This window comes from Gopherus evgoodei, chromosome 1 (genome assembly GCF_007399415.2).
Source record: "Gopherus evgoodei ecotype Sinaloan lineage chromosome 1, rGopEvg1_v1.p, whole genome shotgun sequence".
NCBI classification, from domain to species: domain Eukaryota; kingdom Metazoa; phylum Chordata; order Testudines; family Testudinidae; genus Gopherus; species Gopherus evgoodei.
Window position 1 is genome coordinate 281,641,635 of NC_044322.1, and position 24,013 is coordinate 281,665,647.

Genomic DNA, 24,013 nt, shown 5'->3' on the forward strand with positions numbered 1-24,013 from the left:
TTTAAGATTGAAGGTTTGAAAGTTTCACTGAAGAGCCTTTTAATCTCTCTCTGCAACAAATGTTCTCTAGCAGCATGAAAATCTTATAATGCAGGTTTAGTAATGTGATCTCAATATATTTCATTTTTAGTTCATATGCAGTTTTGTACTCTGCATAGGATTAATAACTGCAAACTGGGAGCAAGGGAGGATTTCTGACTCATGCTAAAGAAAACATTGCAGGAGACAGTATATATAATGGTAGGGTTGTACATAGAGTTGAACATTAGTTCTGGATTTATATACCACTCTTCTACAGTGCCTTTCAGAGCTGGGCCGGCTCCAGCCCCAAGCACGTGCTTGGGGCGGCATGCTGCGGGGGGCGCTCTGCTGGTTGCCGGGAGGGCGGCAGGCGGCTCCGGTGGATCTCCCGCAGGCGTCCCTGCGGAGGGTCCGCTGGTCCCGCGGCTTCGGTGGAGCATCCGCAGGCACGCCTGCGGGAGGTCCACCGGAGCCGCGGGACCAGCGGACCCTCCGCAGCCATGTCTGCGGGAGATCCACCGGAGCCGCGGGACAGGCGAGTGGCAGAGCGCCCCCCACAGCGTGCCGCAGTGCTTGGGGCGGCGAAATAGCTAAAGCTGGCCCTGTTTCAGCGTTGAAATTTACAATTATCTTTATCTAACTAAGGCAAGAAAACAGGATATAATTACAAAAACATCAGTGTCCTCTAATACAAACAAATTTGAATTTATTTTTAAAAGGTTGTTTAGAATCCCAGTGAGATAATAAACAACAGATACACTAGATTGCAGGAATGTTAATGTTAATTTGATAAGATCAAGATGAAGCACTGTAACGGTGACTTTAAATTATTCTAAAATGAAATGAACTTTAGTCATATACTTTACAGTTGAAAAATCCTAGAAATAATTAGAACACTCCAGAGATCAAGGTATTTTACTTTAAATTATGTTTCAACATAAAAAGACTGGAAGCAATCCTAGAAAGACTCAAGAAGCAATCCCATGGTATGGATACCACAAGATAACTGAACTCTTGAGGGGATCTGTAATCATACTTGGCTGATTAACATGACTTATTCTTCAGTGTATGCTAACTGAATGCACATCAATCCCTTAAAACCTCTTGTACACGTGTGCGTGTGGGAGCAAAGAAAATACACTAGAGAAGTTTTATTTAAACAATGTTCAACTTCCACTTCTGTGCCCATTTTTTAAGGAGACATAAGATTTTTAAACAAAAGTTGCTAAATAAAAATGACCTTTCACTTAACTTGGAAATCCATAATTTATTATCCCTAAACTATACACAAATTTACAATACTGCCAATCCTCAAGCATTCAAAAATCATGAGTCAGCTGTCCCCCTTCCCCTAATACTGAGATTTGCTTGAAAGTCATGATATTTTAAGAAAATAATAAAATTTGGTAGGTTTTTTTTTATTGGTCTTCTGGTTTTTGAATGTTAAGGATACAACTGGGTAACGTTTTCAAGCTTTTTCACCACAACCATGAGGAATAGACAGTTATGGTTTTTATTAAATGAAAGCGGAGATTCTCACCTAATCACAAACCATCAGTAACTAGGGATTTAAAAAAAAACCAACCCAAATATGATTAATTTTTTAATAAAAATTTCAAGAATTACCAATAATGAATATACTACTTGAACATATTTTTCCTTGAAACAAACCCATTTTTATAATATAATAATTGGAGATATACCTATCTCCTAGAACTGGAAGGGACCTCAAAAGGTCATCGAGTCCAGCCCCCTGCCTTCACTAGCAGGACCAAGTACTGATTTTTGCCCCAGATCCCTAAGTGCCCCTTGTGTTTACATATGTTGTGGTAAGAGCCTATTCCGTTAAAATGTTATTTCCTTAATGTCACAACCGGCTGAGCTTTCAAGCTGAGAAATGATCTGCATAGGATGCAAAAGTACTAGGGGGCTAAAATCAAATTAAAGCGGAGTATGCAGCAGCATCTTAGGGTCAGATTGGGTCTAAAAGGCCCCAAATATCAGAATCTCTCACTAACAGCAGTTAACTCACCACATTGTACACATGGGGCAGCTGGCAACATCAGTTAGGGTGACCAGATAGCAAGTGTGAAAAATTGGGATGGGGGTGATTGGCTACTATATAAGAAAAAGCCTCAAATATCAGGACTGTCACCCTAATGTCAGTCTGTATGTAACCTAGACATCTACTCCACTGATAGACTTGTACAGAAGTGTATTTGCCAACAGTAGACAGTCACTAATATGGTAACAAATAATAACTAACAAAACCTGCACTTCTGTAGCACTTAGCATCCCAGAACGTTAAACAACCTTACAGACTTTCAGGAATTAAGCTTCTCAACACTCACATCAGATAGGTAAATGTTATCACACCTTTACAGGTAAAACTGAAGTAAAAAGACGTTAAGAGACTTGTCCCAGAGTCACACAGCAAGTTTATGACAAAGTTAGAAATAAAAAGCCAGATGTCTTGCACTTAGCAGCTAGACGACACCACCTTCTCTTTTGCTACTGAATTGTTTGCATTTTGGAGGATTTCTCCCATTTATAGTAAAATGAGAGTTTCAGAGATTCATATGGCCAGCTCCTCAGAGGGTGTAAACTGGTACAGCTCCATGGAATTCAGTGGCACTACACTCATTTACATCAGCTAAAGATAGGGCCCACAGAATTTTAAGGCGAGAAGGACCATTACAATTGTGTTGTTTGACCTCCTGCGTAACAAAGGTCATAAAATGTCACCCATCCAATCTTAATCTTCCACTCACTGAAATAAGTGGAAAATCCCTCTGACTTCAATGGTGCAGACTGCAACCTTTATAGCTGTCAGGTGATGGAGAAGTCCCTTTGTTTGAGTAAAAAGAAACCTTCTCCACATGCAGGTACTTGCTTCTATTATTGAGGAAGTACGCCTGTGGAAGTAGTGTACCCTTTGTAATGAATGACTCAACTTTGAAAAAGAAGGACATGACAGGATGCACTTATATATTGTTCCCACAATGCAAGACTGACATTTAACATAACAAGCACAGAATGTGCGTGGAAGATTTTCCATCTCAGAAAAAGTTACTGGTCCATCGAATCCAATATCAAAGCTTCAAATAAACTGAAAGCGATATTCTTCTTACATTTTAAATGAAATTTTTACACTGCTCAACATGGTTATATTTTATACCACAGCAAATTTTAATTACCTAGATATTAATTTACTTGCACTAATAAATATAGTGTTAATGAAGGGAGTTGTAAGCTTTGACATGTTAGCCTTATGTATATGTTGCTAAATCTCCAGTCTAATTTGACTGAATAATGACACAGTAGCAGGTGAATGCAATCTGTGCTGCTATGAGCAAAGCTATGTATTAAATTTTTTAACACTCAGTAACAACAACAACATCATCATCATCATGTGGGTGTCATAGGAATATCCAAAGGGAAACATTTAATCCTACCACAAAGAATACAACAACATTAGGATACAAATAAGACAAGTGTCTACAACATGATGTTTGTTTGTCACAGCCAGATCCATTTCTGGTCTCCATAAGTTGCTTTTTTTTGGGTTGCCAAGAGACCCTAATTTGCATAGACAGTTTAGTGGGGGAGAGTGTACATTTAATAATACATACCAGAAATGTCTGAGAAGGTGACAGCCATGCGATAAATATATCCCATACCTATGTAGTTTATTTAATCATTCTCCTTTATGCAAATCGCTGCTCTTTGTCTACTCATCTATTGCCACAGGATTCATTCACACTTTTCAAATAGCCATAATTAAACAAAAAATAAAAAATCTATCATCAGTCAGGTTGTTAGCTGAGCTCCTCTGATATACTCCTTTCAGCCATGCCTCATCTATAATATTTGAGAACTGCTCCCTACTTTTTATTTATATAAAAATGGAATGCCTACAATTTAAAGCAGCCACACTGCATATAATACCACAACATAAATTTGCATTCAGATATAACCACTCTTACTGAAATGAATGCAAATTATGCACATATTTCTGATGATAGATATGAATCAAATAGATCAAGATATATGTGTGTCAACACAACATTAGTAGTCAAAAATACACCATCTCACTGAGCAATGTGAGTAAGCCAAGGTTACTGAAAGAAATCTAAATTTTGTATTTCCTGACACAAGTGTTCAAAATTGTCACAGTGTTACATCAATTCAGATTTTATATCTTTTACAGGCCAGAACCTCAGCAAAGTAAGTGGACATGTAATTAAAATGAATGAAACTGTGAATATTTACACCATGTGAGGATCTGGTCCCGCTTTTAAATTTTATCACTCTATCAAAATGAGTCAATCCTTCAGTACTGAAGCCAGTTAGCTGACAGCATTTCAACATACTATCACAGAATCATAGATTATTAGGTTTGGAAGCTCAGGAGGTCATCTAGTCCAACTCCCTGCTCAAAGCAGGACCAATCCCCAAATGGCCCCTTCAAGGATTAAACTCACAACCCTGGGTTTAGCAGGCCAATGCTCAAACCACTGAGCTATCCCTCATCATTAACTCTATCAGACAGTTAAGTTTTATTTATTATGTTCACACTGTTATCAAGATAATGTGTCCTCCTTCAAATAAGATAAAGAGAACTCAGAGGTAGAGAACCCAGTAGGAGGACCAGTCATCAAATAAAATGGAATTAAACTTTTAGCTTCGCTATATTAACTGGAGTGCTGCATTTCACTTTCTTTTAAAACCAAAAGGCACTTCTCACATATTAAAATTTCAGAATGCTGTATTGAACAAACTGGATTCAGTTTTCCCCTGCTTTGACACAGAGATATACTCTTGATCTGGCAAAAAAAATGCAGAAGTAGTACATCAAGTGCAATAAAAAATGTTTATCCAAGTAGAGTTAGCAGTTTCTTCTGAGGTCATTTGAAAAAAACAGAAAAACTAAATTTCATTTCAATGGTCTTTTGAAAATTTATGCCAAATGTTAAGCATGTTTTTCTAAGAAAAAGTACATTAGATTGCTATAGGTGGCGTAAATATTGCATCAATAGTACTACTACATTCCTGTCTTTCAGATGCTCACAATAAACACCTTTAAATATGGATTAAATCATACTCGGACAGCCTATAGGCACTGCAATCTAATGCATGGTCTGATTTTCTGCAGAATTTTTTTTTTTAAACCCCATTTCTGTTCTTTATAGCAGTGAAAAATCTGGATTTCAACTTTTCCTGATATTCAGCTGAAATTCCTTTCTTTAATTTCATCACATCATTCCCTAATTATACACAGTCAAGCTCCTCTAAATCTTTCCTTTCCCTGCCATGGGCTACTCTAGTGGCACAAAAGGCCCCTTAAAGCTATCCTAAGTGAGCAGCTGAAAATCCCATAATGTGAGGAAATTCTTGGCTGATGAAGACAGCTCTATGTAGTCCCCAGTGTTGGAGGAGTGAAAAGGGCGGGGGAGGCTGTGGTTAGAATGCACTACATTCAACCAATCCACAGATGACACAATAGTCAGTAGAGTCCATTACAAGACAGAGTAACTGGGGCCAATCCTCAGGCTGCTCTATATTATTCTGGTGGGTGTTAACCCCCCCCAAAATGCAACCCTCTTATTCTCACTTTTCATATATTGCACAGATCTGACTGTGCCTCTATCTCAGCTCCTATACCCTACATGCTGTCTGTGCTCTCTGCACTTCAACTTTGTGCTTTTCCCACGCTGCTCCCTCGGCCCAGAATATCCCTTTTCCTGTGTGTCAAGCATCCCTACATGTTGCCCTCAAATTCTTCCTCAAAACCCACTCATTTCTTCCAGCTTTTCGCTAATGATTTCCATGGCTGAGCCATCTATTCATCTTTTGTCATGGGACAAACTCCATCTTAAAACCATATAAAGTAAGGCAAAAGTAAAAGCCAAATTTTCTGAGTTAAACAAAAGATCTCCTTCTTCCTCATTTCCTAATATAAAGCTAACTTAACCACCCTTGCCAGTTTTGAAGCTAAGAGGGTGGCAACCCTTCAGCTGAAGTGGATCCAGTCTAATCCAAACCAAAATAGTTCTGTAGAAGGTAACCCTCTCTCCCACCCTATCAATCTATACACCAGTTTGTATCCAATACTGAGTATACTTTTTTTTTTTACACTCTGGTACAAAAGGATCTCTGATAAAACCACATGTATTGTTCCCATTTTCAGTTCCCTTCCCCAACCCTTAAAGTTACTCTCAGTTATATCCCATCCAGAGTTTGAAGTTACTTTTATAAAATTGTTTCAGTCACTTCGGATACGACTGGTTACATTTCCTTTCCCATATACAGAAAATAAATCTACTCTCCAGGGCTATCTCAGGATATGAATCAGTGATAACTTGAGCACAAAAGCAGGATTCACATCCCTAGATAAATGATCCACGAATAAACACTTATTTCCTCTGAACTGGAGTATAACTACACCTGTTACACACACACATATCCAGGAGTGCTATCAATATTAACCAAAACACATATTCCAGGAAAATATAACAATAATTGGTAATGACAGGTTTTCACTATGTTACCATGCACATTAGTTTCCAAGCTTGTGATTTTTCTGGGGAGGTAGAAATATAATCACATATATTTGAATGCAATACATTGGCATTTCTGATATTTTCCCAACTATGGCACAGATACAGCACAGCTATCAAGTAACCCTACTGTCATTTTTTCAATGGAATATGGGTTCATGCTTTGCAAACACAGTTTGAATCGGTTGTGAGAAGCACCGCATTTCATTTTGGAAGTAGAAAATCCTCACTGTTCAGTGTGCCCCTTGTCTAATCTATGTTGCAACAGTACCATTCAGCTTTCATGAAACAGGAAATCGCTTAGCTTTTAATTTGGAGACTAGATATGCAATGGAGACACAAAGTGAGAGGGCAGGTGGTTGAGACGAAATTATTTTGGAAGCAGAGAAATAAAAATGGGTAAGAGCAATAATGAAAGGGAAAGGACTGAATCACACATATCAATATTCACACAAAAGGCATGTGTGTGCAAGACATAGTAGAGGACTCTTATCTTAGATTGCACAGTGACAAAAACATGAAATATTTTAAGAATGTGCTGTCTCAAGCATAACTCAAAAAAAGACATTTTGCAGCCCTTCTTTCTTGCATATATTTAATTAGATGCCACAAGTTTCTACTGGTGCCAGCTGTATTCATTAGGACAATTAAGTGTCCCATCTATACGGGTAGGTCATTCATTCATAAGTATTTGCATTTGTGGGTTTTTACAAAAAGGATATTTTTTCAGCATGTACAGAGTAGCTAGTCTTGAAGCTCGAAAGCTGGCTCTGACAGATCGGTAAACAGCTTTCCGAAGACCGATGAGATGCTGACTAGGATGCTGTCCAGCTTTATTAAATGGGCAAGCGGCACTGACCCTGTCAAGCAAACTTGAAAAGTAAAATGTGATACAACTGTACAGATGTCCTAAAGAATTTCAACAAGATAATACATCAATTTCACTTTCATATCCCTTATTTACAAAAGACAATCCTTTTTTATAATGGGTCAATACATATAATTAAAGCAATAAAGTTTTACTGTATCAGTCATACATTTCATTAAAAATTTTAAATGAAAAAAGATTAACAACTCAGTAAAGGTCCTGCTCCTGCTCCCATTAGAGTCAACGTCAAAATTCCTATGGACCTCAATTGTACAGAATCAGGTCCTAGAAAAAGAAAGCACTATATAGAGACACTGTAAGGCTAATGAACTCTGACCTGAACATAACAGAAGCCCACTGTAAGTTTTAAAAATATGTATATTTAATGCATACCTCTCTACATGCAACTAATTACTTAGCTTTTACAAATGATTTTGCAGATAGGCTGTGCTCTGCTATCTATTTAGATTAATCTATATTCCCCTCCCCTCAATCAGTACAAAGAATGTTATCCAGTTTGATAAGGTTATCAAACATTTGAGTGGAAGGACAATTTACCATAAAAACTACAGACTGCAGAAATTCTTGTGGTACTGTTACAGCTAGAAATACAAAATGAAGCAAAGATTCTGAAATGCATGCAATACAATATACTAACATTTTTAAATACACATTGATCTCAATGTATACATATGCATATTGGTGTGTCATTGTGCCATTTGCTTGTGGGAACAGATTGCAGAAGAGCTTTAAGAAAGTGCCATTATAAAAAAAAAAGATCTATTCTGTAAATAAACTGAAGTGCACCTGTGTGAATTTTAAATATTTGCACATTAAGTTACAAAAAACAAAAAAAGTAGTAGACTATTCTTCTATTAGTGTACAGTATACTTAGCAATGTGAAAGGTATTTATTAAAATAACACTGTACAAGCTATAAAAACTTCATACCATATTAATATACAAGAGTAATACTTAAACATGATCAAATAAAATCTTGTATGTAAAACACTTTTCATTATAAAAGAAGCAAAACAAATTGCATTAGCTTACAATTTTACCAGAGCAAAGTGAATATGTTTGTCCAGTTCTGTGTTTTCACTGGAACTTTAAAATTAACATCTGTTACAGATTCTCTCTCAACATTTCTATGGCTATTTGAACTTACCAATTGCTAATGTTCAAAGGTGAACTCTCATTTCAGTCTTTTAAACCATACACTTCAATGGCTTGTAAGAAGTGTGTCTGGAGAAGCTAAGGAGTAATTTAAGAAAGCAGGCAGAAAGCTACCAATGTTTTCTCCACAGCAAAGATTGTAAGCACTTGCAGCTCTACTACAAGACACCCACCCATCACTCATGCCCCTATGTACAACCAACACCTTGAAAAACAGGGTTGTTTTATGATTTGTAACATTTGTTTCCATGTCAAAATGTTAATCTCAGCAGTTTGTACAAATTTATAGGACTGAATTCTTCCTTTCTTTTTTCCTGAGAAACATCAAACCAGCATCATTTGCTATGCTTCTGCACATACCAGAGATACATCATCCAAGGATCTCTGTTAAATGAGTATTTGGGACAAAGGAAATACAGGCCACATTGCAAAAGGTATAAAAGACAGATGCATCATCTCAATTTTGTCTTCAATCCTGCTTCTTACTTCTGGAGCAACTTTTCTACAAACAAAGCTCTGAACAAAGGACTGAATGACCCATCCAAGCTGTGGATGTGTTCCAGAGGGATTTTCAAGCCAGCAAACTCACCAATACTGTTAAGAACCTGATATATGGAGTTTGAAGCCTTATGTATTTATCTGATTGTTTTACCATTTAACAACTCTCTTCTTGTTCTTTTTTCTTTATAATAAACCTTTAGTTTTAGATACTAAAGGATTGACTGGCAGCATGATATTTTGGTTAAGATCTAAACTAATACTGACCTGATAATGTGGCTGGTCCTTTGGAGTCAGAAGAACATTTTGTATAGTGAGCATGTTTTAAACAACTTCTCACTGTACTGAACCTATGTGCTGATTGGGAGCTAGAGAACTGGAATGCAATAAAGGAAGGTGTGTGATTTCTTTTACAGCTTCTTGATAACCAATGTGGGGGATTAGGAGCACAGTTTGAGACTGGTTGGTGAGTCTAACTTCAGTGTTAACCACCAGTTTTGGGAGTATCTGTTCTCCTTTTTGCAGCCTGCCCAGACCTTGGCATTTTCAGTGAGGGCTACCCTACATACCCTGGGTCAGACCCCCATACATGCACACCCAAATAAATCCTCTCTAAAACATTACTAAGATTTAAAGAAATGGGGACATAAGATCAGGAGTCAACTTGAAGCTCATCTATTGTTTTAAACTACTCACTTTTAGATATGTAATTAAAGAGCAATCAGACCACAGATTTGTTAAAATTAGAAGAAAAAAAATCAGATGTTTTTCTCAGTTGCAATCTGGACAAGTCCTAACAATAAATTCTTTCTGAGACTCTTTTTGTGAAGATAAGACTGAATATTGCGTAACTGTATTCTGGCTCAATGAAAACATATCTAGGCTGACTGAGGACATGCTTAAACACTCCAAAAAGATAACAAAATATGTCCTTGGCAAAACATAATGTAGGCATCTCATCATCTAAAGTTAGGAAATTAATTCAAACTAGGTAGGGCACAGTTTCAGCCTTGCATGTACCATAATGTGCTCAAGCACAAAACAGTTGAATTGGTAGGAATAGCATACTGTCTACAAATACAGATCAAAGTTCTCTGTATATGTTAGGGCATTCAAGTCAGAAATTTATACAGATCCCATAAATCAAAGCTGCGCAAAAAAGGAGGTAATTTTATTGATCTTAAAAAGATGATGACTGGACCATTTTTTGCATTTTCCTCCTTCTTCCACACAAAGTTCTATTAGCACAATGTACTGCTAGAAATTACATTGACTAAAACAACAGAAGGGAAGGACAATGCACAGGTGCAAGTACGTTGACTTCCAGATCAGTACATGTGTTCAGTGTGTCACAATGTTCATTCATCCAAACCAGGAAGAAAACATAAAAGAACCAATTCAACCGCAGACACCAAATAACTAGGATCAGAGTATCAAATCCCACAAGTGGAAAAGACAAATTCTGTTGGTAAACAGTTCTGAGTTTTAAGCTTCTGAGGGGCAATAGATGTGAAAAAAATATTTTCAACGTATGACCTTTCATAGCATTTCTTTGATTATAAGTAATATGATGAAAACAAAATTATTATTGCACATCATACAGAAGGAAATACTCTTTCACATAATCTTTCATTATAAAATACCGATTACTTGCAGGGCAGATAATGTTAGAAAACATTTTTTGGTAATCTAAAATGCTAAATACTTTCATCAAAATAGTAAGATATAATTTAAAATTACTACATGACCCTTCAAGAACTGCTCACTAAAGGGGCTTAGAGCTCCTTTGTCTCTCCCCTCTCTTCCCCATAAATAATTACTTGTTTATGTTGTCAGTAGTGTAGGAGGACATTTTCAAAAGGTACCAAGGACAGTTTGGTGCCCAAATAATAGAGCTGTTGTGCCTCTGAAAATTTTTATAGTGTGCACTTTTAAATAGAGCTATCAGACTTTGAACACATGCAATGTAATTATCATGTCAGTTACACAAGTTTGTCTGTATAAATGACGATCTTAATTAAAAAATTAAAATGTATTAACGTTTTCCACCAGATTCCATCGGTCATTGGAGATAACATTATAGAATTTTAATACTTAATTGGCTTGAATGAATCCATATATAAGATGAAATAAAATAAAGACTCACAGGGTAAATCCTCTGGAAATGACTTCAGTCTCTTGAATGAGTCGCAGAGCTTTTCTCACAAGATTAGTAAAAGCGCGGCTATTTGCCACTGTCTCTTCCAGCTGGAGTCTGTATTTTCTCAGGGACATTTGCAGCTTGGCTATCCTCCATGTGCCTAGAGCTCGTATGATCACATAGACAAACAGAACTAGTCCCCACACCAGCCAGAATGATCCATTCCACCATGAAGGAAGTATAATTAATGCACTGACAAAGGCAAGCAGCAGAGACACATCCCTGCAAACAAAGGAATAGACAAAGTGACATCTACTACCAATTCCTGAGATTAACCAACTGAGGAAAGTCATGAGACTCTCAACTACTTTGCTGTTTACATTTAGTTACATGGACTTTTATGTAGGTTTTTAAGAGAGATATAAATAGTAACAAGATCACTAAATGAAAGATTTAGGTGTTATGTAGGGAATTAGTCCATAAAGCTACGATATATTTTCTTGATTTAAAACAGCCAGTGGAAAAATAATGCACTAATTTGAAAGGTCAATCTTTCAAACATACGACTTAAAAAAAAAAAAACAAAACAGGATTGCTCAGCATTAAAGGCAAGGATGGATGGGAAATGTACGGTCTGCACTTCCAGGTTCAAGAGGACAGTGATAAAGGGCATGATTCTTTTAGGTACGCAAACATCCTAAGTAATGACAGTTTTATTTTTCCAGATTCTGACTCATTTAACCTGGACACCCACACACTACAAAGTTCTACCAAACCTTTAAAAAGCTAGCTGTGAAAATCTTTTTAGGCAGCCCTGAAGCTTTTCAAATTACCAGGAACAACAGAAGCTAAAGCCTCATTTCAGCTATGTCCAAATACAGATTTTTCTTTTGCAAAATTGCCATTTTTCTTTTGAAAATGTTGTCAGAAAAATTGGTCTATTAGAAAACAGAATGTGAGCCTTTGTATTTAATCTGTAATTCTGTGAAGCTATAAGCTTTCCAAGCTTCAAATAACTTCATAGCTATTTACTACAGCCAACTGGGAAACAGACTTCCAGTTCATCAATTTTTAATTTTTTTTTAGATTTTGAAAAAAAAAATTCTTGAATCATGACAAAAATACAAAACTTGAAAATTTTGCCCAACTGGAATTCTGCAATATTTCAATTGGGGAATGCCAATTAAACGTTTCAAAACACTTCATGTATTTCTGAAACAAAATATGCTGTCTAGGATCCCAGGAAACCTAGAAGCCCAAATTCTACAGCAGTCCACCAGGCAGCTACTGCTAAGCAGGGGCGGCTCCAGGCCTCAGCACGCCAAGCGCGTGCTTGGGGTGGCAAGCCGCAGAGGGCACTCTGCCGGCGCCGCGAGGGCGGCAGGCAGGCTGCCCTCGGTGGTTTGCCTGCGGAGGGTCTGTTGGTCCCGCGGCTTCAGTGGACCTCCCACAGGTGTGCCCGCGGAAGGTCCGCTGGTCACGCAGCTTCGGCATGCCTGCGGGAGGTCTGACGAAGCCGCGGGACCAGTGGACCCTCCACAGGTAAACCGCCGGAGGCAGCCTGCCTGCCGTGCTTGGGGCGGCAAAATCCCTAGAGCCTCCCCTGCTGAGAAGCTAACAGCTTAGAAGCCATGGCTCTGCAGCAGCCCATCTCATGCTGGGGAACCTCAGAGCCAGGAGCCTGTGCTGCTGTAAACTGCAGAGGCAGTAAGCTGGCAGGAAATCAGGTAGAATCGCACCTAAATTCACATGTTTCTGTGGAACATTTTAATTTTGATTAATCAGCATTTTCTGATGGAAAAATGTTCCACTGGAAAATTTCCAACCAGCTCCAGTATTTACAGATTAGTGAATTCGATACTTTCTTCCTTCAACACCATTCATAAGCCACTTGCATTTTCACATAACACCTGCAATATGGTATCTGCATAGCTTCAATGTGATTGACCCCCACTCTTACAAGACGGGAAGGCAAACCCAAAAAGAAACGAATACAGAGCTCCACAGTAAGATGACCAATTTCAATACGTAGTATAGTACATAATACTTTCACACGATCTGCTAATTTTAGAAGAGGCCCAGAGTTAAAGAAAGCATTGTGTAGGGTGTAAAAACATTCTGGATAGGAAATCAATTTTAAGAGGACAGAGTCATAGGCTTAAAGGGCATGCAACTTTTATAAACAAGGCCTGTACACCAGTGTGAAATTCATTATCCTTCTGTAACTTCCCTGCTATATCTAATAGACTTCCTGCTGCCCTGTTTTAAAATGAAGTACTTCTCACTAATGACTACATCACTAGCAGCATGAATTAAGTAAATATAATGAACTCAGTAGTATGATACAGTCTACGAAACGTCTCATACATTTCACATCTCTTAGTTCTCCTCACCACTGTTACCATATGGCGGAAAATTCTCCAGACCTGCCTCTGTCACTTCATGTTGCAGACACATTAGAAGTGGAATACAAATTTATCTTTTTAAATTTCAGATAAAGACAAAACTTGGCCTGAAGAAAACCAAAACAGGAATGCTAAAAGGTTCAACAAATTGTTTAAAAATATAAAAAAAAGTAAATTACTCTATTGAGTCAATGTAAACTTTTCAACTCAGAAATGGAAAATCCAGTCTTCAGGTCATTGTGCTTACACTAGACGTGTATCAAAGCCATCAGAACATCACTTTAGAAGTTCAAGAACTAACCAACCACTTTATTTAATAAAATATGTCAAAACATCCAGAAGTGCCATTCATGTGTTCTGGGAGCCCATCCCATAAATTAAAACATACACGTAGTCCTTTTATTACATTGTAACTATTCACCAGCCTTCAACCCACTCTCTCTTCAAAAGTCTGAGGGAAAAATGGTCTTTTCAATGTGCCCAGGAAGTTAAAAAATCTGGGCCTGGCAGACCAAAAGAGAGTCAAATAACCTAAATCAAAGACTTTAGAGGAGAAAAGACACACTTTTTTGTAAAGTCTCTTATGCAAAGAGCATGCTGACAGTTTCCCCATCAGTATTTCTAAATGGTCACAGGCATAGGCATTTTCTGGACAGTACCAAATATTAGGAGTTGCTAGGGAGCGTAGCGTTGGAAGGTGTCCATTTTTCTGTTGCTTGGACTGCCCTGCAGACAGGATACTGGGGTCGAGTAGCTCAATCAGTTCCACATCCTCATGTAGCAGAACTTCCTGTTGCAGGATGGTATACAGAGAGTCCAGTCGAAACCCAACATCCTTAACACGAATGAGTGAAAGAAAAACAGGGCATGAGTGGAGATTAAGTTGTTAAAAAATAATAAAACTTTATGGTTTATAGTTCTGTAGACGCCAGCATTTTAGACATGCTACAATTGGCTATACCAGCTCTCTTAAATGTGTTTCATTCTAAAACTTCTTCTGCCATCTCATCTTTAAAGATGCTTTCATTGAACTCACGACCTGGTCCTAAATGAGGACAATGTGGCTGAATTGGAAACATGCTACAGGTTGTATGAATCTATTTCCACAGGAATGGGTGTAGGCACTAGAATTTACCAGAAGAATGGAAGTGAAACTGCAACCTGAAAAGTCTGTTGTGTTCAAATGAATCTAGCTTTTTTCTATAGCATCTTTCACTAGCAAACAAAAAGACGTTAAGATAGAGACATTTCAAATCAGTCAGTTACAAAAATTGGCTGTGGACCAGCTGACAAAGACGAGGTCAGTTGGCTGGAATTAGAATCCCCACCTGCAGTGGGATTCTCCAGGAGAGAGCCACAAGACCTTTCCAGAGGGAGCTGTGACTCCACAAATGAAACTGCATGGGATCCTATGGACCTTTGACTTACCAAACCTAACAGGAACTTTGGGTGGTACCAATGATTTTAATGCCATCACAAACATTTGCACTTCCCCTTTTTCAACTAGAACGTTTAAAGAAAAAATCTCTGCTGCTATATTATCTACCAAAGTAGCTCTCTGAAGTCTTAAATCAGATACTGAGGCAAACCATAACTCTAAAACATCAAAAGTTTTCCATTGAAGAGAGTGTTCAAACAGACCACAATGAAAATTTACTATCAGCATGTGGTCTAAAGCAAGATATAAGTGTAAAAAGCAAAAAGACTTCTCTTCTGCAGCTTCTTCAGTCAGAAGCCGTTAACAGACCTCAAGGAGTTTGTCGCTTCATTGCCAAAATAATTTTAGTTTTCAATCTAACTGGCATTATTAAAGCCAAGATAAGTATTTCTCATTGACTCAGTAGAGAAATCTACTATGAATATAATAGGAAAATAGCTATCTGAAGGCCCCAATTCTTTAAAATAAAACAACAATAAATTAATGATACTCTGTATTATCTTATACCCTCCTGCATTCAGTTTTTACTGGAGAAGACTTGATTAAGGAAGTCATAGAGCAGACTATGTGCTGAAGTGAATTCAACACTTCTCCTGAGTCTACAAAAACAACAAGGAGTCCGGTGGTACCTTAAAGACTAACAGATTTATTTGGGTATAAGCTTACATGGGTAAAAAACCACTTTCTCAGATTCATAGAGTGAAAATTATGGATGTAGGCATTATATCATTGGTTCTCAAACTTTTCTGCTGGTGACCACTTTCACATAGCAAGCCTGTGTGTGTGACTGCCCCTTAGAAATTAAAAACAGTTTTTTACATATTTAACACCATTATAAATGCAGGAGGCAAAGCAGGTTTGGGTGGAGGATGCCAGCTTGCGACCCCCCATGTAATAACCTTTTGACCCCCTGAGGGGTCCCAACCCCCAGTTTGAGAACCCCTGCATTATATAATGACACATGATGAGAAGGGAGTTACCTCACAAGTCGAGAACCAGTGTTGACAGGGCCAATTCGATCAGGGTGGATGTAGTCTACTCCCAATAATAGATGAGGTGGTGTCAATTCCAGGAGAGGCAAAACTGCTTTTGTAATGAGCCAGCCACTCCCAGTCCCCATTCAAGCCCAAATTAATGGTGTTAAATTTGCAAATGAATTTTAGTTCTGCTGTTTCTCTTTGAAGTCTGTTTCTGAAGTTTTTTTGTTCAAGTATAGCTACTTTTAAATCTGTTATAGAATGTCCAGGAAGATTGAAGTGTTCTCCTACTGGCTTTTGTATGTTACCATTCCTGATGTCCGATTTGCGTCCATTTATTCTTTTACGTAGGGACTCTCCGGTTTGACCAATGTACATTGCAGAGCGGCACTGCTGGCACATGATGCCATATACAGTAACTCCCCACTTAATATCCTCTCTTTTAACGTTGTTTTGATCTTACGTCCCTGCTCAGTTACAGAACATGCTCCATTTAACGTTATGCAATGCTTCGCTATAACGTTGTTTGGCTGCCAGCTTTGTCCACAGCTGGCAGCACCCCATAAGCTCCCCTAGCCCCCCCACAGCACCTCCACCTGCTGGCAGACCCCACTGATCAACACCTTCCTCCTTCTCCCCCAACCTCCTGGCTGCCAGCTCTTGAACGCTGCAAACCAGCTGATTGCTGTGGACAGGAGGCATGGAGGGATGGGGGAGGAGCAAGGATGCAGCATGCAGAGTAAAGGGGGAGGATGGGGGAGGAGAAGAGGTGGGTTAAGGGTGGGGGCTTGGGGGAAGGGATGACATGGGCAGGCCAAGGGTTAAGCCCCCCACCCCTGGTGTTTGCAGAGTAGGGGAAGCTGCCACTGCTACTGTGCAACGTGCTTCTCCTAGCTTACAGCACCTTCAGCCTGCTTGCCTGCCTCATTGTCTCCAGTGCCAGTGGGCTGTGCCTGTGTGGCGTAAGGCAGGGGCACCTCCCAACTATAGTACTGTACTATATGGCAAAAAAAAAATAAATCCCTGAAACTTAACCCCCCTATTTATATTCATTTTTATGGGGAAATTGGATTCGCTTAACATCGTTTCACTTAAAGTTGCATTTTTCAGGAACATAACTACAACATTAAGTGAGGAGTTACTGTATAACATTAGTAGACGTGCAGGTGAATGAGTCTTGGATGCTATGGCTAATGTGGTTGGATCCTCTGATGGTGTTACTAGAGTAGATATGGGGACAGAGTAGGCAACAAGGTTTGCTACAGCAATTGGTTCTGGGTTGGTGTTTCTGTGGTGTGGTGTGTAGTTGCTGGTGAGTATTTGCTTCTGGTTGGGAGGTTGTCTGTAAGCAAGGATTGGCCTGCCTCTGAAGGTCTGTGAGAGTGAGAGATCGTTTTCCAGGATAGGTTGTAGATCACTGATAATGTGCTGGAGAGGTTTTAGCTGGAGGCTGTACGCGCTGGCCAGTGGTGTTTTGTTATTTTCCTTGTTGGGCCTGTCCTGTAGTAGGGGATTTCTGGGTACGTGTCTTGCTCTGTCAATCTGTTTCCTCACTTCCCCAGGTGGGTATTGTAGTTTTAATAATGTTTGATAAAGATCTTGTAGGTGTTTGTCTCTGTCTGAGGGATTGGAGCAAATTCGGGTCTTCTCAGACCCTATACTACCAGCACTCCTAGCTATCTTCAGGACACCATCGACTTCCTGAGGAAACTACAATGCATTAGCAATCTTCCTGAAGACACTATCATGGTAACCATGGATGTAGAAGCTCTTTACCCCAATATTCCACATGAGAATGGACTACAAGCCAGGGCTTTGGAGTGGAGCTCAGAGCAGCTCCGGAGCAGTGGAGCTGCAGGTTTTCATCTGCAGCTGGAGTACAGCTCCAAAGCCCTGCTACAAGTTGTCAAGAACAGTATCCCTGATGAGGCCACAGCACACCTGGTGTGTGAACTTTGTGATTTTATCCTCACCCACAACCATTTCAGATTTGGGGACAACTTATACCTTCAAGTCACTGACACTACTATGGGTACCCGCAAGGCCGCACAGTATGCCAATATTTTTATGGCTGACTTAGAACAACGCTTCCTCAGCTCTTGTCCCCTAGCGCTCCTCCTCTACTGGCATTACACTGATGACATCTTCATCATATGGAGCCACAAGAAGGAGGACCTTGAAGAATTCCACCTGGATTTCAACAATTTCCACCCCACCATCAACCTCAGCCTGGACCCGTCCAAACAAGAGATCCACCTCCTGGGCACTACAGTGCAAATAAGTGATGGTCACATAAACACCATCCTATACCGAAACCTACTGACCGCTACACTTACCTATATACCTCCAGCTTCCATCCAAGATACATCACACAATCCATTGTCTATAGCCAAGCCCTAAGATACAACCTATCCTGGAAAACAATCCCTCACTCACAGACCCTGAGTGGCTGGCTCATTACAAAAGCAGTTTTGCCTCTCCTGGAATTGACACCTCCTCATGTAGAACTGATAAATGAAATTGTTTTTAATTGTTAACTTTATTAATGTAACTTCTGTTCACCATTCACTACACTTGCCTACACTGTAACTTCTGTTCCATATAGTAATTCAAACCCCATTTTAAAACACTCACTCCATTTTGTAAAAGCTTCCTCCAACCTCCATTTTTGCAAACCCTGCTGTAATCTTATTAGTTTAGTTTAGATGTGTGAATGAGGTATGTATGAATGACGGAATCAACCTCCAGCCCCAGCCTGTCCTGATGAGATAAAGTTCAAATACCAACGGCTGAAGACCTAGACAACAGTCCTAAACAAAGTAAGAAGCATCCACCCTAAAAAGAAAAGGACAACAGAAGGAAGATCAAAGCCAGGTTCAAGGCTGAAAGTCACGCCTGCAACTGATGGGTGATCAATCTAAACCCAGAGGCAGCGTGACATAGCAAGACCTATAGACTTTGAATCCAAACTTTGGGTATGTCTACATCTACAATTTTGTAGCGCTGGTTGTTACAGCTGTATTAGTACAGATGTATAGGGCCAGCGCTGCAGAGTGGCCACACTTACAGCAACCAGCGCTGCAAGTGGTGTTAGATGTGGCCACACTGCAGCGCTGTTGGGCGGCTTCAAGGGGGGTTCGGGGAACGCGAGAGCAAACCGCGGGAAAGCAGGTCTCCTTCCCCAGTTTTGCTCCAGTGTTCCCCGAACCCCCGAGCAAGCAGGTCTCCTTCCCCGCGGTTTGCTCTCGCGTTCCCCGAACCCCCGAGCAAGCAGATCTCCTTCCCCGCGGTTTGCTCTCGCGTTCCCCGAACCCCCCTGCAAACGGCGGGGAAGGAGACCTGCTTGCTTGGGGGTGCGGGGAAGGAGACCTGCTTGCACGGGGGTTTGGGGAACGCGAGAGCAAACCAGGGAAGGAGACCTGCTTCCCCGCGGTTTGCTCTCGCGTTCCCCGAACCCCCGAGCAAGCAGATCTCCTTCCCCGCGGTTTGCTCTCGCGTTCCCCGAACCCCCGAGCAAGCAGATCTCCTTCCCCGCGGTTTGCTCTCGCATTCCCCGAACCCCCGAGCAAGCAGATCTCCTTCCCCGCGGTTTGCTCTTGCGTTCCCCAAACCCCCCTGCAAACGGCGGGGAAGGAGACCTGCTTGCTCGGGGGTGCGGGGAAGGAGACCTACTTGCCTGGGGGTTCGGGGAACGCGAGAGCAAACCGGGGAAGGAGACCTGCTTCCCCGCGGTTTGCTCTCGCATTCCCCGAACCCCCCTGCGAACCGCTGGGAAGGAGACCCGCTTGGGGGGGGATTCGGAGAACACCGGAGCAAACCGCGGGGAAGGATACCTGCTTGATTACCAGAGAGGCTTCCTCAGGTATGCGGGGATACCTGCTTATTCCACGGAGGTTAAGAAAAGCGCTGGTAAGTGTCTACACTTGATTACCAGCGCTGGATCACCAGCGCTGGATCCTCTACACCCGAGACAAAACGGGAGTACGGCCAGCGCTGCAAACAGGGAGTTGCAGCGCTGGTGATGCCCTGCAGATGTGTACACCTCCTAAGTTGCAGCGCTGTAACCCCCTCACCAGAGCTGCAACTTTGTGATGTAGACAAGCCCTAAAAGCCTATAAAAAAGAAGGGTGAGATGAGAGACTCTGAGTAACATTCTGCTGCCAACATGGAAGAACATCGGTGCCTGCCCAACAGAGATCCAGCTCGGCCTTGTGCCTGGCTTTCCTGGCCAGTTAGCCACCACAAGCTACGAACCTAAGCTGCAAAATCAAGCCATGAACTTAAGCTATCTTCAGGACTGGTAACTATGCAGCAGCTGCAGAACACCTGATGAATGTGGGTGTGTGTGTGAATATGTGTGTGTGTGTATGTATAGGTATTAGGTATAATGTATGTGTGTATAAGAATTAAGATATTAGTTATTAGTCATAAATCAAATTGTTATCATAATAAATGTGGCATCTTTGTCTTGTCCCCTTTAATAAGATCCTGCTGGTTTTTACTGGTCTAATATAATTGGTATAACACTCATCTATTATTGGGAGCGGACTACATCCACTCTGATCGAACTGGCCCTGTCAACATTGGTTCTCCACTTGTGAGATAACTCCCTTCTCTTCATGTGTCATTCTACAATGCCTGCATCTGTAATTTTCACTCCATGCATCCGAAGAAGTGGGTTTCTTACCCTCGAAAGCTTATGCCCAAATAAATCTGTTAGTCTTTACAGGGCGATTGGACTTCTTGTTTTTGTGGATATAGACAAACACGGCTACCTCCTATTTCTTGAGTCTGTTCAGTACTCTACAGGTATTGCTTTGTATCACCTTGCAGGGTTGGCTAGCTACCTCAGTTTCTTGGTTTCTAGGATAACAGGGCTAGGATGGCTGTGGAGGTAACATACTCAGTTTATGTGGGGGCAGGAGAAGAGTTCCTTTCTTTGCCTCCTGGGAAGTTCCAGAGCAGTGTTGCCAAGCTGTGAAGGAAATCTTGACCTCCGAGGCTGAGGAAGTGGTGATTATGAGGGGTTAGGACTGAAACTGGCAGATCTGTGAGGACTCCAGAACAGATGTGGACATTCTCCTCTCCCAATTTTTTTAAGGCTGTATTTAAGGACAGCATTCTTATGTCATTCATACAATGAAATAATGATAGTGGAAATCAGACTCCTCTAGCTCTGCAGTCAAGAACGATTCACGACTATTTTGGCAAATTTCAGTGAAAACAGAAGGCACAAAAGAACTGTCCTGTGTACCTCCTACTATATCTGGAGTGGTCAGGTGCCAAATCTCTGAGTGAAAGGAAATGTGGACCCAATCCATCCCCGCATCTTGGCTCCTTTATGCCAGTTTACCAGCTTATTCAAAGGACCACAATGCCAGTGGATCTGGCCCACAGGTAATTCCTTAAATGCTGTGGGCATCCTGGGCTGGTAGACAGCCACCTATGCATCTGCTTCTAACAAGAACCCATGGTGCACAGGGCCTACCATGTGTGCCTGGGTGCTGTTACCATCTATCACAGGGGTCGGCAACCTTTCAGAAGTGGTGTGCCGAATCTTCATTTATTCACTCTAATTTAAGGTTTCGCGTGCTGGTAATACATTTTAACGTTTTTAGAAGGTCTCTTTCTAGAAGTCTATAATATATAACTAAACTATCGTTGTATGTAAAGTAGATAAGGTTTTTAAAATGTTTAAGAAGCTTCATTTAAAATTAAATTAAAATGCAGAGCTCCCTGGACTGGTGGCCAGGACCCAGGCAGTGTGAGTGCCACTGAAAATCAGTGCGCGTGCCACCTTCGGCACATGTGCCATAGGTTGCCTATCCCTGATCTATCAGATGCAGTCAAACCAAGAAGCCACAGGCAACTGGCCACAAGTTATGTCCAACCTCATGATGCTATAACCTGTGCTGGTGGCTGAGGTGTGCCCCAGGAAAGAGAAGATATAAAGGTGGCATGAAGCTACCTTTAACTCAGCCCCCCAGTCTCTATGCCATGTTCAGCTCTGGCATGGGGGTGATTTGAGCCCTATGTGTTTTACCAGCTTCCATCATGGAACAGATGCTTACAAACCAAGTGACAAATTTGAAGGCTCATTCATATAAATGATCAGGAGCATAATTTCTGATATAAGTAAGTGGCTTTGCACTTAAAACCAGATCTGAATTGTGAGGAAGCAATACATAAGCGGTATGGTATTTTATCCTTAACTTTCTCTACAGCTGAACTGGATCAAGAAGGTAGGACTCTATAATCAGTCTCTTTGGTTTTAAATAATATCTTCTCTTTTTCTCAAGCTTTCCTAAGGTAAAAGTTACCTTAACTACATTTTAAAACCTTTATGTTGCATTTCCCAACCTTTCATGTTGTACACAGTGAGCTTTGCAATGTTTCCCAAAAACTGATGAATTTTGAAGAATATGTCAATTCCCCATGGATCAGTCTTGCTGACTGGCACTGAATGGGGCAAAATATAGATCAAGGAGAGGTGTAAGAGACAGGAAGACTCAGGGGTTGGGGAAGAAAATACAAAAGTAATTACTTACCAATCTATAGAGTAGGTCATCTTTTTTCTCACATGGTGAAAAAGGAAATGAGCTTTTAAAGAGCTCAGCTAGTTTTGACAGGATGCCTTGCTAAAAGGAACAGAAAACTGAAATTACAAATCTAAAAGATACAATAATTCATTTACTCCTGCTTCAGTTTCTCTTGATAAGTCAAATTCCAAATACCTGAGACTTAGTTTTCACTTACTCTATCTGGCCCAACTTCAGAGTATGCTAAGGGAATACCTGTTTCTGGTGACTTGAAAATTTTGTCAGTATACAAGAAGGTGAAATAAGACTTTCATTGACCCCTTCATTCCAAGGTGCTATAAATGATACATTGTTAAAGCAAGTGTAATTAGGATTAGCCCATAGGTCTGAGGGTTGTAGTTGCTGCCTGAGCATGAATGATCCCCACTCTCCTTGAGAATAAAAAAAAGAACCAAGCAGGATTAAATGGTCTAAGGAACCCAAGGGGAAAAAAGGGATTGGGAACGAGGAACTGTCTTTACCTATGCAGGTGCCATGACTGGAAGACAGGGATTGTGGCTGGCCTAGTGGACACAGATATTGAAGGTGCTGAGACCCAGTGATGACAATTGCTGTAACTGTTCCAGAAGCTCCATGTCAGATTAGCACTAAGCATCATATAACCTTATCTCCATGTTATATCACACGCAACCTAAAACTGGACTTTTAGCGTCATTTGCGAGTTGCAGACCTCTAATTAGGGACAGACTATGTCCTCATGGATTTGAAATAACTACTGATCCAGGCCAATAATCAACAAGTATTTATTTAAAATATGACCAAAAAAGAAATCATGTCTTGCTTGACCCTGCAATTATTTAAAATGGAGTGAGATGCTTATAAACACATACCGTATATCTGCTTTCCACATCTTTTTGTACAGCTGGTAGAAGGTAGTTTTAAAAACATTTACATGCATTACATGAATTTCATGACCACACCTCTGAACCTTCAACCTGCTAATATGCAACACAAGCAATCAAATTATGTGACAAATGACTGAAATGTAGAATACTGTGTCTTGTTCCATACTGCATTGTAATTCATAGATAAGGATGGGTTTTTTATATGTAAAACATAGTAAGGGTATTTTTCACTGTGTGAATTCATTTCTTAAACAAGAAAACTGGTTAAAACAAATTCCATCATGTACAATCTAAGGAGCCCCTAGGTGGTTTGTATCAAGGTTCCTTCCCTACTCTGAACTTTAGGGTACAGATGTAGGGACCTGCATGAACACCTCTAAGCTTAACTACCAGCTTAGATCTGGTCTTGCTGCCACCACTCTCAAATACTAGCTCCCTTTTCTGGATAGTCTTGAGAGACTTCTTCACCAAGTCCCTGGTGAACACC

The 24,013-nt window shown here is 40.4% G+C and overlaps 1 protein-coding gene across 4 annotated transcripts in view; it reads right to left on the reverse strand.

Annotated features, from left to right (window-relative positions):
* Positions 1–24,013, reverse strand: part of VEZT (vezatin, adherens junctions transmembrane protein) — an 89,985-nt gene that overhangs the window by 23,909 nt on the left and 42,063 nt on the right. For 2 of the 4 annotated variants that reach the window (XM_030548520.1, XM_030548523.1), the window contains exons 3-6: positions 22,631–22,720; positions 14,327–14,502; positions 11,269–11,544; positions 7,304–7,453 (exon numbers count right to left, since the gene is read on the reverse strand). In XM_030548520.1, coding sequence (XP_030404380.1) covers positions 7,304–7,453; positions 11,269–11,544; positions 14,327–14,502; positions 22,631–22,720 — 692 coding nt within the window. The remainder of the gene's footprint in view (positions 1–7,303; positions 7,454–11,268; positions 11,545–14,326; positions 14,503–22,630; positions 22,721–24,013) is intronic. The other 2 variants (XM_030548521.1, XM_030548522.1) reach the window with 2 other exon arrangements.